This window comes from Centruroides sculpturatus, unplaced genomic scaffold, assembly GCF_000671375.1.
Source record: "Centruroides sculpturatus isolate CEXI.00-Female unplaced genomic scaffold, Cexi_2.0 scaffold50, whole genome shotgun sequence".
Taxonomy (NCBI): domain Eukaryota; kingdom Metazoa; phylum Arthropoda; class Arachnida; order Scorpiones; family Buthidae; genus Centruroides; species Centruroides sculpturatus.
Window position 1 is genome coordinate 371,596 of NW_019384891.1, and position 18,229 is coordinate 389,824.

General features: G+C 26.8%; 1 protein-coding gene across 1 annotated transcript in view; it reads left to right on the forward strand.

Annotated features, from left to right (window-relative positions):
* LOC111631267 (histone-lysine N-methyltransferase 2C-like) overlaps positions 1-16,052 on the forward strand; it is a 42,198-nt gene extending 26,146 nt beyond the window's left edge. Inside the window, exons 9-12 of the mRNA XM_023375484.1 lie at positions 5,703-5,777; positions 6,171-6,368; positions 10,116-10,250; positions 15,449-16,052. Of these exons, the coding sequence (XP_023231252.1) occupies positions 5,703-5,777; positions 6,171-6,368; positions 10,116-10,250; positions 15,449-15,537 (497 nt within the window). The 3' untranslated portion in view covers positions 15,538-16,052. The remainder of the gene's footprint in view (positions 1-5,702; positions 5,778-6,170; positions 6,369-10,115; positions 10,251-15,448) is intronic.
* The last annotated feature ends 2,177 nt before the right edge of the window (positions 16,053-18,229 follow it).

Here is an 18,229-nt window from a genome sequence, read left to right on the forward strand (position 1 = left end):
GAGGGAGATGGAAATACCAGGTGGAGAAAAATGGGTTTTTTCCACATTATAATTAACTGTATAATTAACTCCAGGATCTCACACTATTAATGCAATAAATTATTAACACTAATCGGCCGATTAATCGGTATCGGCCGATAATGCATGGCCGATTAATCGGTAATCGGTAATCGGCCATTTTGCTTATCGGTGCATCCTTACTATATATATATATAAATTACGTGCCTATATATATAGGCACGTAAACAAAGTATTCATAGAACTAGTACATTTTGAAGGAAAATAGTACATTTCTTGAAGGCGCTTCAGTACGTTTTGAAATTTCATTGCGGCAACACTGATAGGTGGTGATATATATGGAGATTATCAAAATATATTAGAATGTTAGAAAATTGAGATCACATAAATAAAAGACTAATTTTATTCATAGAATGCATTTCAGTCTTAAATAGAGCCTGTGATATTGAAAAAACTTACATTTTACATCCAATTTTGACTTAATACATAAAATATTACAAAAGAAAAAAAACAAATTGCAGTATTTTGACTTAAATTATTAATGATTATGTTGGCATACACTTCTAATTGTCTGTATCGTCATCTGGTTACAAATTCTTCTAGGTAATGTACTGACATTTTATAAAGACAATTCCTTAGGTGACTCTATATTAAATGGGTCTTTACCATTAGTAAACAGAGATGCCCCTTAGTGAGAATTGATAGCCAGAATTTATATGCTTTTCTTTCCAAATTGTCATTAATTTTATATCTTTTATTAACATTCATAATTTGAAAATGTTCATAATGCTGTCTTTCAATATGTTTAATTTTTATTTTGTAATTTTTTTATCTATTAAGTTAAAATTGATTGTTGAATATATTTTTGTAATGTAGGTATCAGTATTTATGTGATGGTGGTTGTAGAGGATTTATTAAAGACTAAAATGTATCCCACAAATAAAATCAATTTTTTGTTGATGTGATCTTGATTTTATAATATTACAATGCAATTTGATAAGCCTTATATATCTTCACCAGTTGTAGTTTGAGATAATTAATTCATTGGAGACAAGAAGCTTACAACTATATTACTTTTTAATTGTGATTTTATATGAATAGAAATAAGAAACGCTACTTTTATAAAGTATCTGTAGAACATAATCTTTTTGTTTAATATATTTAAATATAATGAAATTTTAATGAAGATATTTATTACAATTTTATTAAAAATATATAGAATTTTTGAAAAGTTAGTTTTAATACATTATATATATTAAAGTCTGTATATTGGATTCTTGAAATTTGTTATACCATGCAGTATTACTGAATCCAACTATGTTTCAATGATAAATATAAATTATTCAGTTAAATATGATGAATAAATCAAATAATTGAAATCATATAGTAAATAAAAAATTGGCCTGAAATTTTTTCCTAAAAACATTGAGTATGTGATTGTAAAAGATTCTGTTAAAACAGAATTAAAGATTTTAAGTGGAAGATCCTTTTTCTTAATAGAAACTGAATTAACTAGTCAACAAGACAGAACTTTTTTAAAACAAGTTTTCATTTGTATCATAAGTCATAAATGTTCTCAAGTTAAACCAAGAATGTGTATTAGCTCAGACAGTATAAAAGTTAATATGAATGTGAAATTTTTGTAATCTGTTTAAGGAATAATGTCATCTAAAATTGTTTTAGATTTAGTATGTATCAATTTCATGATGACACAAAAATGATCTTCACAAGTTCTCTAGTTTGATTATTTGACACCAACAACATGTAATTTTTTATTGCTGTTATGAAACTGTAGATTTAAGAATATTCAGTGAAAAAGTTATTAATAGTATCATTAGTTTTATTATTGAAATATTTTCTAAAGGATCAAAACTGCAAAAATGTCAGTCAGTCAATTCTTTATTGTCTAAACCTTAGTTCGTTATAAGGGTGTTACATAAAGCTGAAGTTAGTGCAACATAATAAATTAATATAATAGATTAATACAAGATATTACAAAATAAAAACATACAGTAATATACAAAACTGAAGTTAGTACAATTTAACAAATTAATGTAATAGCCTAGTACAATATCAATCAATCAATCAAAGCTTTATTGTACTAAGGAAATAGTCCTTGTTACACGGGGGTTATTTTATACATGAAAAAAACCATAGTAGTTTGTTTTACATCTTATGTTGTTTTTTTTTTTAAGAAATAATTTTAAGAGATAGAAAAAATATACATAAAAAAGTTATAGTTGCATAACATTTGCTAAATATTAATTCATAACATCATTATCAAATATATTAGTAATCTAGCCTAGTACAATATAACAGAAAGTAAAATATACAATAATAATCATTTTTTAAAAAAACGTTATATATTGATTATATTTTTTGTAGATTTAAATCTTATTAAATACTCTTTCCTGCATGCTTCAAATTTTATACGATGGAAGCATAAATGTTCTCAAGTTTCATACACTTGAAAACTGTAAAAATGTACACACTAGTCATATTAGGATATTAAGGCTTTATCTACTTAAATTTTTATTAAATTCAAACATAACAGTTCTCAGCAGTTTACTTTTTCATTCAGTTGTAACTGTAAGCAAAATTTACCATGTAGTAATTTTCTGTTAAATGATAAATTTTATTTATTTTTATTTATGTCTATTTAATAGTGTAGGATAAATATTTAACATAGAAATAATAATAATTCAGATAAATCACATAAGAAATATTTAGGTTGGCATGTTTTTCCAATCAGCACTTTTTCAACAACTATTTTCCACAAATTCACAATTGTATTTTTCCTGATTTGGAGTTTTCCCAACAGTGATGTTTTTCCTGACTACTAATTTTCCAGAATAGGATACTTACCCATCTGGATATTTTGCAGAATAAAGTTTTTTAATTATTTATATTTCAAGTCAAATTGACTTTTATTACTATTTATCCTAATAAACAATAACGTATTATGCATAATAATAGAAAGAATAACATCTGGACACTGATGACGTAACTACTGTTAAATCAGTTAGATAGTGCTTAGGATCCAAAGAAAGCTTTTGGAGTTATTAAAATTACTGACAAAAAACAAATTTTTAACTGTTTTGTGTAATATCTGTAATATTTTTCAGATATTTGTATTAAAACAAATAATGTAAAAAAAAAAATATAAAAGTAGAATAGATGTACAGATCCTTTCAACAATTTTTGCCTCATGCACAATATGATGTTACACTAGTGCTTTTTTTTTAACAAAATGTGACATTTATAGCATTCTTATTTGATACAGGATAATATAATCTCGATGTAGACAATTATTGCCATGTATAGCTGGTAGAACTGTATATTTTTTTGACTATATATGGTAGCATTATACTAACTACATCAATTTACCAAATATAGCTATATTCTTTATTGTGAAATACAGTGGTACCACAGGATACGAAATTAATACATTCCGAAACTGAGATCGTATCATGAAAATGTTGTAAGGTGAATCATTTTTTCCCATACGATTACTTGTAAAACCAAATAATTCGTTCCAACACGAAAAAAACATTCAAATTAAAGCTAAGTAGTACATTAAAAAATAAATAAATAACTATAGTAAGGAAATCACTGAAAAATGCTTTTTCTAGTTGTAAATGTATAAATAACCATAATAGAATAATAATTGATAAAAAAAAAAAATGTACTTTTATTTTCACTTTACCTTTGAGGATAGACGACGGTGGAGGTGTAAACTGGTGGCGGAAGAGAGGGAGAAGGGAAATGATACTAATACTTAACTTACATAACATAATGTAACAATAACTTAAAAATAACTTAGAAAAGATTAAAAAAATTAGTGTTGTTTTATATATATTTTTTTAAATTTTTATTCACTGCTTTTTGCTTTCTTTCCTTCACTTCCACCAGCACTTTCACTGGATAGAGGTCGCTTGGTAAAATATCTATCCAAAGAGGTTTGGCTTTGCCTACTTTTTAAAATGTTTCTAAAATGACTTAGGCAAATGTCATTACTCCGAGCAGCAATACGGCCAGTGTGAACCTTTTCGGGATGTTTCTTTTCAATAAAATCAGTCACTTTCTTATAATATCTCAAGATTTCCTTTATCGAACGAGATCCTTCCACGATGAAGCAAACACGCAGACCGAGACCGATGAACAGAAGTGAATAAAAAATGGCGCTGCAAACTAATGTAACATTGTATGGTGAGTTTTTGTTTGTATCGTGGAGCAAAAATATGTTCAAATTTCATGTCATATCCTGAAAATTTTGTATGCTGGGGCGTTCGTATCCTGAGCTATCACTGTAGATCTGTATTTTATATAAACAGTTTGTAGTTTTGAGTTTGTCTATATTCATATTGTACAAACCAAAAATTTATTAAAATTTTCTTAAATTTTTTAACCTTAGGTTTTGGGCTTTTTTCATACATATTTAATCTTTAAAATAACTGATAATCTGGTTTAGATAGTTAAAGTAAATAATTTAAACAATTAACAAATAATTTTCATAATAAAATACACTCTACATGCTATAAAAGTTTTCAATAAATTAACTTATTTTCTACTAATACTTTCCTTTCGAAACTATGACAAGTATCTAATTGTACAGCTGCAAGTCTAATAAAAAATATAAAAGTTTACTTAAAATAGTATATATGTATAAAAATGTAATTATTATTTAATATTATGTGTTATAGACAATTCATTAGTAATGAAAATCTTCCATGCAAAATTATCCCAGTTGCAAAACTGATCTAATATGTCATATTTGGAAAATATTGATTTTTGAGATCAAATATTATATTTTGAAAGTTTCTGTTTATTGAAAATTACTCAGCTTAATTTATATATATATATAGTATGATGCAAAAGTTAGTTTTTGATTTATTTTGTGTATAATTTTTAAGAAAAATATGATAAAAAGAGACAAAGTAAAAATATTATTTTGTCCATAATGAAGATTTATTTACATTAAAAAAATTTTTGTAAACATATTTTGAAAGTTATGAATAATGTACTGAAAAGACAAGAATTTGTAAATACAGTGCAGGTATTCATTTAAAAGGTATAATTTTTAGGAATAATGTAAATAAAATTTCATTGTATAAAAAATTCTGTGTTAAGTTAGTTTTACTTTGTTACTTTACCACATGTTTGTGAGTGATTAGCCAAAAACGTAAAATTAGCTGATTTGAATTATATAATTACTACATTTTTCTCAGAATGCAAAATTATTCTTTATATATGAATTTTAATTAAATAAGAATGCTGTATGGAATTAAAAATTTTATTATATTTTGTATACATTACTCTCATTACTTTGTATAATTTTTGATTGGTTTGTTCATTATCAACCACATGAAAGATGTAAGAAATAGCTTTTGGTGATGATAAAATTAGTAAATTTGGAATGTTGAAATATTATTAAAGAATTTAAATTTGAAAACAAACAGTTGAAATAAGTATTTTTAATTAATGGAATTCATATAGTATTAAGATTGTTTTATTAAATGAATTCTTAATAATATGTAAATAACATGAAGTATTGCAAAATTTTGATACTAAATGATGACATAAATCAGTTCATTTTAATTAAATATTCCTTTAAGTTTTGTATTAGATAATAAAATTTTTATTTTATATCTAGATTAATGATAAATCTGTACAATTTATTTTAGCACCATCTTCTCCATCTCCATCTTTACCTTCAGAAAGTCAGCCAATTTCTCCATTGCATAAAGCTAAAGATCAAGGTAAATTGTTTGAAATTATTTCTAAATTAGGTAATTTCAAAGTTGTAGAAATTGAAATGTCACTTTTATAATACATAAAATATACATATGTTAATATACTTTAGAATTAATGCTTTTAATTTGAATTTTAAAATTTCAAGGTAAATATAAAAACAAAAAAATAATTGAATAGAATAAGTTGAAATTTTTCATTATATATTAGTAGATTATAAAGATTTTCTTAAAGTTAAATTTTATTTTTTCTGTAATAATGATTGTATTTAATGCTATAAAAGTATAAATAGAAAGAAGCATATATTTTCTAATTGATTATCTAAATTGTAATTTTTGAATTTTATAATTATAATAATTAAGTAATAAAAATTATTACTAACAAAATATTATTTGTATTAGATTTTCAGATTAAAGTAAAGCCTCAAGCACAATTTTATATTGATGGGGTATTCTTATCAGAAAGTGGAATGCATCAGATAAAGTCATTAACTTTAGAACAACCTAAAAAGCAGAGAATGAGAAGGCAGAGACATCCACCTCTACTCTCTCTTGCATCTAAACATAATATTGATATTAAAACTGATGAAATTGAAGAAAGTAAGGAATATTTAATTTAAATATATATTAATTATAAAAAATGATTTTTTAAAGTATATTTTAAAATAACTCTAATATGCAATTGAATATACAGTGGAACCCCGGTTAATGAACGTCCTGGTTAATGACCAAATCGGTTAACAAACTTTTATTTTGCAAGAATTTTGTCTCAGATAATGAACAAAATTCAGATAACGAACATAACAGTATTTTGTGTCAAATTTTAGTTAGTATTAGGCAGCGCGAGTTAAGCATTGCTTTTCCGAGTGTTTGTGCTATACTTCTTTTTTCAGTTTTGTGATTTATATATTTAATCAATATGGCATCAAAGAAAGAAAAAAGTCATAGTGGCAGTAGAAAACGACAACGCAATATAAACGACAATGCGCTATCACATTTGAGAAAGATTTTGCTTTAAAGAGTAAGACAATCAACTTTAAATCAATTTCTTGTTCCTTACAGAAAGAGTTTGTTTTTTTGTTAAGTTATGACAATGCAACACTTGGGCGATATGACTAGGGGAATGCCTTCTGGGAGGTGTTTTTAAGGGAAACTGGCCCCTATTTAGGCGTTACAGATGTCGAGAAATCCTGGAAAACTCTGCGTGGCCAGCCCTTCTGAGCAAAGTGCGAACTCACGAACGAACTCCCCATGTTTAAGGTACGAAGACCACTTAGCCACTGGTGGGGTTTTTTTACCAAACGAGACTTCGACTCGAAAAATCTTCCGATGAAGTGCTACCCGTTATTTTTTTAGAGGGGATTTTCCTTCTAAGCATTAAGGTTCGTATATCTCCACTTTTCTGCCAGCAACTACAACAAACGAAGGTATATACAGTGCTATTTTATTAAACAAAGTTTGCATGTTTGTTGCTGTAATGATAGATACTACATTCTATCATTCCTACATTTTCATCAAAGAAAATTACTGTATATTACAAATAAAATCACAAAAATTTCGGAGACTAGAACGGATTAATTGCATTTGCATTAATTTCTATTGGAAAAATTGCTTCATTTAACGAACAATTCAGTTAACGAACGGAGTCACGGAACGGATTAAGTTCGTTAATCGGGGTTCCGCTGTATTTCAAAAATTGTGTGTCAGTGGCCACTAAATTTAGATAGTTGTTTGTCTACTGAAGTACAGAAGAACGTTGATTATCCAAATGTCAGTCAACCGAAATATCAATTAACCGAAAGATTTCTAGTCAGAAAATTTAAATTTCCACTAGTGCTGTGGTGCTGCAATCTTTGGCTATGTCTTGGACTACTCCAATATTATTTTTGTTGGTGTGTGTATTTTAGCTGGCAGCACTGGTGCGACCATGAGAGGGTACTTAAGGACGTGCCAGGATTTAAACGAATTTCAACGTGGGATAGGTTAATATATTTTTTCATACATAATCGGTTATTTGAAAAATCTATTTTCCAAACAACCTTAGTCCCCAATTGATTTGGATAATCAATGCTCTACTGTACTTTCAAAATTTCTTGCATGTAATGCTTTTAAAAATATGTTTTAGTTTCTTTTCAATTTTTATATATTTGGACCTGAAGATAACTACAAACAACAAAAATTTTTGTGAATTTTTAATGTTAGTATGCTCACTGGATTAAAAGTTGTCTGTTAGTATGATCTTGGCATTAATTTCTTTAAAATATGAAAGGATGATTTTGCCTTAAGCAGTTTAACTGGATGACACAATTATATTTCTGTTCGTACAAGTTATATGATACATTATTATCTTACTTCATATTTTTATCATATATTCAGATATAGCAACTATATTTAATTTTAATATTTAGAGTGATCTAAAAGAACCAAGATATATTTTAAGAACAGTTAAGAATAGTAGTGAATTATAAAAGTACTGAATTATAGATAATACAGTTGCACAGTATTATTTTTAATTCAGTTATTTTTAGTGTATTGTCTGGATTATAAATAATGTATATTGAATGGCATGGATGTGAAAATCCAGCTACTGTAGTCACAATCATAATAATAGCAAATGAAAAAAGTTTAAAAAAATCTTAGCAATACTGATTGAAATCAATGTGTTATTAAAGAAAATTAAAATCATTATTGCCAAACTCTATACTTTAAATCGAAAGTAAAGGTTAATAATTATATATTTACATTCATGTTTTGGAAAGAAAGTTAATACTTGATAATTGGATGTTAAGACAACATGTTAGGAAGTTAGAGACATAACATTAATACTTACTGGTGAAAATTGTAAAGTTGTTTTTTCAAATTACTCTGAAGTAAGAACATTTACAATTTTATTTTTATTTTTTACATTAAATTATCTTAACATGAAAAGACAGTGTTTACAACAACTTTTACTGGTGATTACTGATGACAATTTAAATGATTGACACCCAAACAGTTGAAAATTGACTGCAAATAATTGAATACATAAAGAAATTGATATAATATAAAGTTAGTTTGCAAATGTGAATAGTTTGATTGATTTGAAATTCTGATTTATAAAATGTATCAAAAATATCTTAACATAAATTTTTGATTCTTAAAGGTTAGTTCACACTGAGAGAATCACAAAAACGAATGAGAAAAGCAAAAAGTGATTTTTATTCGCTTAGCAAAATTGATCCACACAACCCAAAGTGAAAAGCAATTGTGAATTTTAAGCAGCCAGTCATTTGCAAGCAAGAGAAAAACATCATTTCAAAAAACAAAATGGCTGCTTCTGATATTCTGTTGTTAACCACGTTTGTTTATTTATTGAGGGAAAAAGATGCATGAAAAGGAAACAATGCTGGGGGAGTGGAATATTAAAAAACTGTGACTTACAGCATCTACTCTGTTGCATGAGAACGTTATTGTAGCCATCTTGAAAAAATCAAGAACTATATGACATTTAACGGGAATGTGATTGGTGGTGAAATTTTTTTGCTAGCAAAAAATCTTGACAGTTTCAAACTTTGAAGTGATTTGCAAAATGTAAAATTCACTGTAAACAACATCATGTCTGACGTGTTATTCACTCTGTTTTTTCTCTTATTAATGAATTGTGCTCAGTGTGAACTAAGCTTAAGAATTTTTTGAGCTTTACAGTATGAATTGACATAATAATATATATTGAGATTTGTAGTATTTAATAAATGAGACTAACCTAATTAGCTGATGATATAAAAATATCAAACATAAAGTTATATTCATACCAATAAAGTTGGTTTAAACAGAAGTCTGATAAATCTTAAATTACTTCACAAAATTTAGTTGGATAAGAAAGAGAAGTTTTACTTGTTTTTAATCTGGAAATAATCTAATTTATTTTTAGAATTTAAAAAAAAAAAATCTTAACTTACTGTTTTTAATATATTTTCTTCAAATGAAATGTTTATATTTATAGTAATATGATAGACAGATAGATAGTAATTTCTTAAAACCTGTTAGAAATTACTTACTATCTATCTATTACTATAAATAAAAACATTTCATTTGAAGAAAATATATTGAAAACTGTAATTTAAGATTTATCAGTCTTCTGTATAAAATCAACTTAATTGGTTGAATTGGACAGAATTCATTGGTTATTCTTGTTATGCCTTGTGATATAATTTAATAAATTATCAAGTTAAAAAAATTAGATTTATTACATATTCCATACACTAGCTATGATATGATCATTGGATCTTTATAAATATGAATATTTTCCAAACTTAAAATTATGTTTTAAATATTAAATATAAAACTGATTATTTTTCACAATTATAGATATTGCATTGGAAACTGGTAATGAATCGGAAACAAAGATGGAAATCGATGATATTATTCATGAAGAAATATTGAAACCAGATATTCAGGATAACTGTGAAAAGAAGAAACGGCAAAGAAAATTACATAAATTGGGTAAATATTTATTTTATTGTCAATTGAAAGTATTTCATTAGTAAATTAAATGATTGCATTTATTATTTGTATTTTAAGTATTTTAATCAAATTAGATATTAGAATTCATTAAGTTTATGAAGAAAAGCTAATTGCTATAACAATTAAATTGTTAATTTTAAATAATAAAAGTTATTTTCGATACAACAAAAAATATATTAAAAGAAATGAATGAAACAATTCTGTTCTTGTCATATCTTTGCATTTATAGGAACTTTTAAGCTAAATGTTATTTGAATTTAACATTTACCTTCAGAAACCACTTTAAAAATTACAAGAAAAGGATTCTATTTTATAAACACACAATAAAATTTAGGGTGAAGCTATTAATTTTCATCACTTTACAAATTGTGGTAATTTAATTTTTAATCTTCTTATGTTAAGATATTTTAAAGAATTATAAATAATAAATGCTTGTCTTTATTTTTTTTATTCATTGTTTATTATAAGCAATGAATAAAATTCTCAAAATGATTTAAATGTCTGTGGCTAAAAATGTTTATCTGTATGGTTATTACTTGTGTTTATATAACTATATCTAATTAAAAATGAACATTTTTTTCAATATTTAAATTAAAAATGACTGTTATGCTGTTTCCACTGTCTCATATTATACAATATAAACTGATTAAAAAGAAAATTTTGTCTAATATAATTCATAATGGAAGTATTTAAGAGTTAATGGGATAAAATAAAATAAAATAAAATAAAATAATTAAATTAGTTAAAAGTGCTCAAAACTAATAGTTTGACCCTAACTTAAAAACATTTTAACTTCTACAAATGTAAACATAATAACTCTGTTACAAAAAATTTTTTCGTATAATTATATAAATTACAAGTTACAGTTTTTGCTATGTGGAAAAAAAGGTATAGTACATAATATTTTCATTGGTATTACTATCCAGTGCACAAATATTATATCTATATTATAGACCCCAAGCTTCTTTACACATACAGATCACAAATTTTTGAAAATGAGTAGCCACATCTTTGACAGCCATCTTTAGAAAATTCATAGATGTTGTTATTAATTATTAACATCTCTTTATTTAACCTTATTTAAGCAAAGAATTTTTTAATATTAAAAGGTAAGTTTGTATGTATATATCCATTAATGAATGGATATTCTAAGATTGAATTTACTATTTTAGACTTTTACAGTTATGAAGATCACTGATGAATTGGGTCAATGAAATTTCAAGAGCATTTTAAATCAGTTGTGACTTGAATAGTTTGCTTATTTCGGTTTTCTCCGTAAATGGTCCGAATTGTTTCTTCACCAATAGCTAGAGACCTTCAGACAGTCGTCCAAATCTATTGATTCTATATGCCCTACTAATTACCACTGTGTATTTTCATTCTAAGTATTCATTGTCTTTCATTTCTGTTATCCATGTCTCTGTGAAGTGAATAATTGAATAAATTTTTATGTATTTTTTAAAGAGACACTATAAAGTTTTTCTTGAAGACCTTGTATGTTCCAGAATCTTTTAAGGGATTTAATGCTATCATTATGATATATATTTTTAGAGGGAAAGTTCTCAATTAAATTATCATTAATTATCTGGATATCTATATTCTCAATTTCCTTCTTGTCTAATTCTCATTTTTCTGTTTTTAGTTGTAACATTTCGAATAGCTGATGCATTCTCAAAACCACTTATTATTAGTTCCAAGAAATTAATCGATTTCTTCCTAAAAAACTGCTTAATTGTATCACTTTATCTAAATTAATATCATATGTGAATATTTTATTGTCTTGTATATAGTAATTGTCTCTTAAAATTTTAGTTCCTTTAAGATTTTCTTGTTTAATTCTAGTTTGTAATTTCTTCTTTCTGAGTCTCGGTCTTTTGCATAAATCCTCAATGAATATTATTTTCTTCTACTCTTCACTTTTAGATTTAACTTTCATTTTCCAAAATTTCTTCAGTATTAAATTTCTAATATACACAATATCCAATGAAATCTTCACAATAGGGTTAATTTCATTGGTAGTTAATCTGATTAATCTTTTTATAGAACTATTCGTAATTCCCAATTTTTCTTTAATAAACTGATTGATTTCTTTAATATAGTCAGACGAATTAAATGGGTAATTTATAACTATGATATTTTTATTAGTTTTCTTGTTTATCAGTTTATCTATTTCAAATTCAAACATACGTTTTAGTTGGCTATTATTCCTGGATAATGCATCCATTTCTTCTATTTTTTGTGTCAATTTCACCAATTCTTCTTGAAAATATTTACTTTCTTCTTTCAACGAATTAATTTCTATCTTAATTTCTTGTATTTCACTATTGAGTTGTAAAAAATTTATTTGTATCAATTTATATATTGACTTTAATGTATATTGTGACTCTTCCTATACCTGGGGTTCATTATTCCTTATTGATTCAAAGTATTCATGTATTTTTATAGATCATATGGCTTTGGAACTGCTTTTGAGGTAATCATCTTTAATTTGATAGTAATCTTCACTCATTAAATCTTCTGCTTGATTTTCTTTATCCGTTTCTTTAGAATTATCCTTACGTGGAATTAGAATTATCCTACCATACCCGCTCTTTTGCATATCTATTTGGCTTAGTTGTTGAAGAGAACGGGGGAAGGAACTATATTTGATTCAATTCCAGCAATTATTAGTAGACATATAATTAAATCCAAAAATAATCTATTTACAAACTTTCACATCCTTAAGTCGAGCAAAACCTGCTGTTTGTGATTTCCCGGTTTGATAATACACAGTTCTCAGGCTTCACTAAAAAGTTTGCAAGTACCTTCGGTGTCCAACTCACACCCCTGGGTAATTGAGATTTACAATTTCTTGAGTTAAAAAATATAATTATAAAAAATTATTTCATTGAATCAAAGAAATGTTCTGATTTTTCTTAGAACATTACATTTTGTGGAAATTTTCAAAACACAAATTGTTAGTAATTTTTGTTGGTGAAGTTGGATAAACTGAGCCAGCAAGGATGTAAACGGGAGACGGACAAAACTTCTACACGTCTTTATTCTACGAAGAGCTACAGACACACTACACGTTAGAAAAATAGCAATAATTCAGAGGGTCACAGGCAATGAGAAAAAGTAAACAGTGCCATTGTACATCACATTATATCTTTCAGGAGACCAGGAGATAAACTTTTTAACATGTGACAGCCACATTCCTAACACAAATTGTGTAGTGGGACATTACAATGAGAGCAAATTCTTTCTGTGACATAAAACCCATTATTGCTGAATCTGAATATATCCAATAAGGTGGATTTCTTTGATCAAATTTAATATCTTTTCTCACCCAGTATCCCAGGACTCTGCTTTTTTTAAAGACCTGGTCACTTTCAAGCACTGAAACTTTCAAAACATATACCAGAAAGATTTTTATTTTTGCATCTAACAACACAAGTGAGTCATTGGGGTTTAGACTGATAAGTTTAAATTGTCAAGAATTAGTTGTCAAGAATTGTCAGCTGCTGTACAGAACATATGAGTGAAAATTGGAAACTACCATTTTTTACTACATATTTTAGTCATTACACAGAGCCAGCTCTTTTTCAGCATGCTATACTTTATTCTCTTTTTGTCCTTGTCTTTTCAAAATAATTCCAAGTGATTGGCAACATCAAAAAGCAAATTTTGGTTGGGGAGCTCTTCAGCATTGAACAATTAGTTTATTAGGGCTCAGAGGAATGATTGCCATGACACCACTTCATTTTCATCACCACTTTCTAAGAGCACTTGCTCCAATTTTGCAGTTATCAAAAAGTTTTGGCGTTGCATGTCTAAAGACAAAAACATGATGAAAATTACATTGATATACCAATGTCCCAAAAATGGAATGCCAAATAAAAAACTGTCATACTAATATTTATTGTATCTCAGTATATTAATATATTTAGAAATTAAACCTTAAAAGTAAAAGGAGATGAATTAGTGTTATGACTTTATTATTATTAATTTTATAAGAAACATCCCAAAGATGGGACAATAGCCATTAAAGGGTTAAATAAAATTTTTACAATATATAGTTAAAATTAAGATTTTAAGTAAATAAGTACATTAAGTATTTTAAGTACATTTTAAATAAGGGGTGAAAAGTTGTAAGCATTTAGAAAATGAAAAATGAAAATATTAATTTAAAAAATTTTTAAACAATGAAACTATGAAAATCATATTGAAATATTGAAAATTTAACAATTATAATTTAAAAAATGAAAGACAGCTTTTTAATAGGAGATAAAGGCTGTAATATATCACGTAAAATTTTAATGTAATTTACAAAATATTTCTTTCTCTGAAAAAAAAGGGGGGGAAAAGGAAGGAAAGAGTGCTATTAGCTGATTAAACCATTCCTAAATTTTATGATAATTCTAATGTTTTTTTAAAAGATGATTAATAATTCTTATGTACAAAAATCTTGAAATGAATGCTATTTTTTTCTATTTTTTTACTATAATCTAAGTTTTTTTAAAGTCTTCAGTTTACCAAAAATATATCTGTGCATTGAAATAAATAGATTCGGTTTCTTATTACATCTACATAAAAATAAGCCTTGTGCATTCAATCAGTCTTTCCTTGGTAAAACCTATTTTTTTTAAAACTATCATTCTAACATTTTCAAACTGATGAATAGAAATTGTAGTCCAGATTTGATAGATGTTATATAAGATAATTTTGTTTTATGTAGTTGTCATTTAATTTTTATGGAAAATTGTTGAAATAAAAATACATTGATAGCTTAAACTTTAATATTAAATGAAAATTTTTTATTATGCATTTTTCCTGAAGAACAGGATGAAAATTCTTGAATTGCTAAGAAGAAAGTAACTAAATCAATGTTTTTTGTTTTGATGTTGTGTATTTAATAGTAAAAATTTTGTTATAAATTGTAATATGGGTTTAATATTGTAACACATTTATTTGTATTGTTAACTTTTTGTAATGGAGGTCTGGCTCTATTCATGAGGCTCTGGAAATTTTAATTGTAGCATAAATTATAAAATTATTAAAATAATCAATATTTTTTTGAATTATTCTTAATATATGAAAATAAATTAATAATTTATTTTGTTTAAGTTTATGAATTATAATTTTTTTTTTTTTGGCCAAAAAATTAATATATTAAATGTATTATTAATATATTTTAGGAATTGGTGGCTTTGTTGCTAGGCCTAGAGGAAGAAGTATATCTACAAAAGAACAATGTAATGAATTAGGTTCAGCAGGTAATAAATGAATTTTTATACAATGAATATATTTTTTACGTGACAGATCGCTTTATTCAAATGTTTGATTTACTCATATACATACTTGACATTGATATACTTTTGAGGAGAAAGTGCTTATCATTCTTTTGTCATTATATTTGCTAACAAATTCTCAGTTTGTGTTTTTAACTTTTTAATTTACATTATATTGTTTTTACGAAAAGGCTAATGAAAGTTTTTCTCTAAATAAATTATTTTATGTTGAAAATTTTTTACACATTATTGCTAATTTGAGATTGTATTCTATGTTCAGAAGCTTATTTTACACTTTAAGTGCAGTTTTCACTGTGCACACAGTTTAAACTTTGAAGTGAATTTTTGTCAAATTTGGCATTTGAACTCAGAATCAGTTGAAATTAGAGTTGTTTGAAGTATGAGATACCACTCTATTAGCAAAAATATATTTGTTGAATTTTAATACAGTAGAGCATTGATTATCCAAATACTGATCAACTGAAACATTGGTTAACCGAAAGCAATTCAATCAGCAAATTCAAATTTTCACTAATGCTGTGGCACTGCAATATTTGGCTATGTCTTGGGCTACTCCAATATTATGTTTGTTGGTGTGCGTGTTTTAGCTGGTAGCCCTGGTGCAACTACAAGAGGGTACTTAAGGATGCACCAGTATTTGAACGAGGCTTTTCCCCCCCATTATGAGTGGTGAGTTTTGCTTGTTTTTTGTGGTGTTTTTCTCAGGACTAGTCGGGATGCGTTGTGTCATGCTGAATCGGAACATTTTTGATACTGGTGTGAGGTCTCAAAAATGGGTTGATATTAAAGATTTATTATAGTAATTTGGTAAAACGAAACTAGAAAAATCGTCCATTGTTAAAAACCAATCAAAGATTGGATTAGTTGTGCTAGTCATATGAAACCATGAGAAGAGAAAAAAAAATTGCTATTGATGTACACAGAACACAATAATTATAAATGATTAATAATTGTAAATGAACAACCTCCAGTAGAGATGGACCTTTGACTAGTCGCTCATATACAAATAATTAGAACATAGAAATTTTGAAAAGGGGGTAAGGTTAATGACAAAAAGGGACATCGCGTTGGGTTGTTAAATTTCAAAAACGTTACAGACTAGACAACAATGGTGGAAAATATGAGCACAAGTTTCAAAGTTTTATCAACATTTTGCATCCAGAGTAACGGATGGTTTCAAGTAGATTCTTCGAAGCGGATCTTTCTGGTGACTATAACAGGAATTGTCTTTTGCTTAGAGACAGATGAGGGACCAATCGGAAAGGGAGAAAAAAGGGACATGGAGCCAATCAGAAGAAAACAAAACAAAGAATGGAGATTGATATAATTCCTGATTTTCAAGGACAGACTTACTTTCTGAAATCTGTGCAACTGCGCACCTGCATATGGTTAGTCAACACGCAAAAGCAGTTTCCATCTGTTGTGCCCAACTTGTAACCTGTGACTACAAACTCAAACTGCTGACACTGACTGATGAATTTCCACACCTGTTGTTGCTCCGGGGCCTACCTTCAAGCAATATTAGAAAACATCCTCAACAATTTGAACATCCAATTATTTAAAGAACATTTTTGTTTCATAGTGTAAGTTATTTTATGTTTAAAATAAATGGGTTTTTGTGAGATTCTTGCCATCTGTGTCTCCTCCGCCACACCCACACGTGAACAACCCTAGATTATCCTGATGCGGGATTAACGTTTCCACCTGTAAGTCAGCGAACTTACACTGGTGTCCGAGAAGTGGGATTTAAGTCCCCAGTCTCAATCAGCTCAGTGAACTTACATTAGATTAACTTTCGAAATATAATTTTTTTATTTTTTTATTTTTCAATATATTTATTTTGTTTATACAATTATTATTTAAAAAAAATTTTTGTTAGGCTTAACATCGACAAAAATTCAATGTGAAGTGACACACAATGTAGAGAAATTTCAACATGGGATAGGTTAATATATTTTTTTGTACATGATCAGTTATCCAAACAACCCCAGTTTTGAATTATTTGGATAATCTATGCTTTACTGTATTTATATGAACTTTTGATTTGTTTATATATATATATATACACATACATACACATACAGTAAGCAAAAAACATTGTTCATATGGCAAGGGAGTTTCATTTTTCCCAGTCATTTTTAAAAGTATGATCATGTAGCACAATAAAAAAAACATAGCCAAAATACAAAATAGAGAAAAAACATTTTATATTTCTGTTCCCAAGAAGCATAACTATAGTTGTGCATAAATGTAAGAGGAAAAATTAAAATAATGACAAAATTATTAAACAATAACCAAACACCTCTATCGTTGCCGAGGAAGTTTATTTAAAACAAACATTTTTGACCTATTCCATAGGCCATCGTCAGATTGAAAACAGACAATTGGAAACAGACAATTGGAAGGTTTTGTTCCACAAGATCGAATACAAATATTTAAATTTCAAAAAAACTGACAACAGATAAAAAATAAAATAAAAAATAAAAATAAACTCAAAAATACTACTAAATATAAGTATCGACTAATACGATTTAGAACAATAAAATTAATGTGTAAATTATGAGTTCCTGACAGATTTTTTAACAATATACTTCCAGGTTGATGGAAGGCCTTCCACGTCCCTCACATTTATACATGTCATTTTCTAGAGACATGTATAACATATCT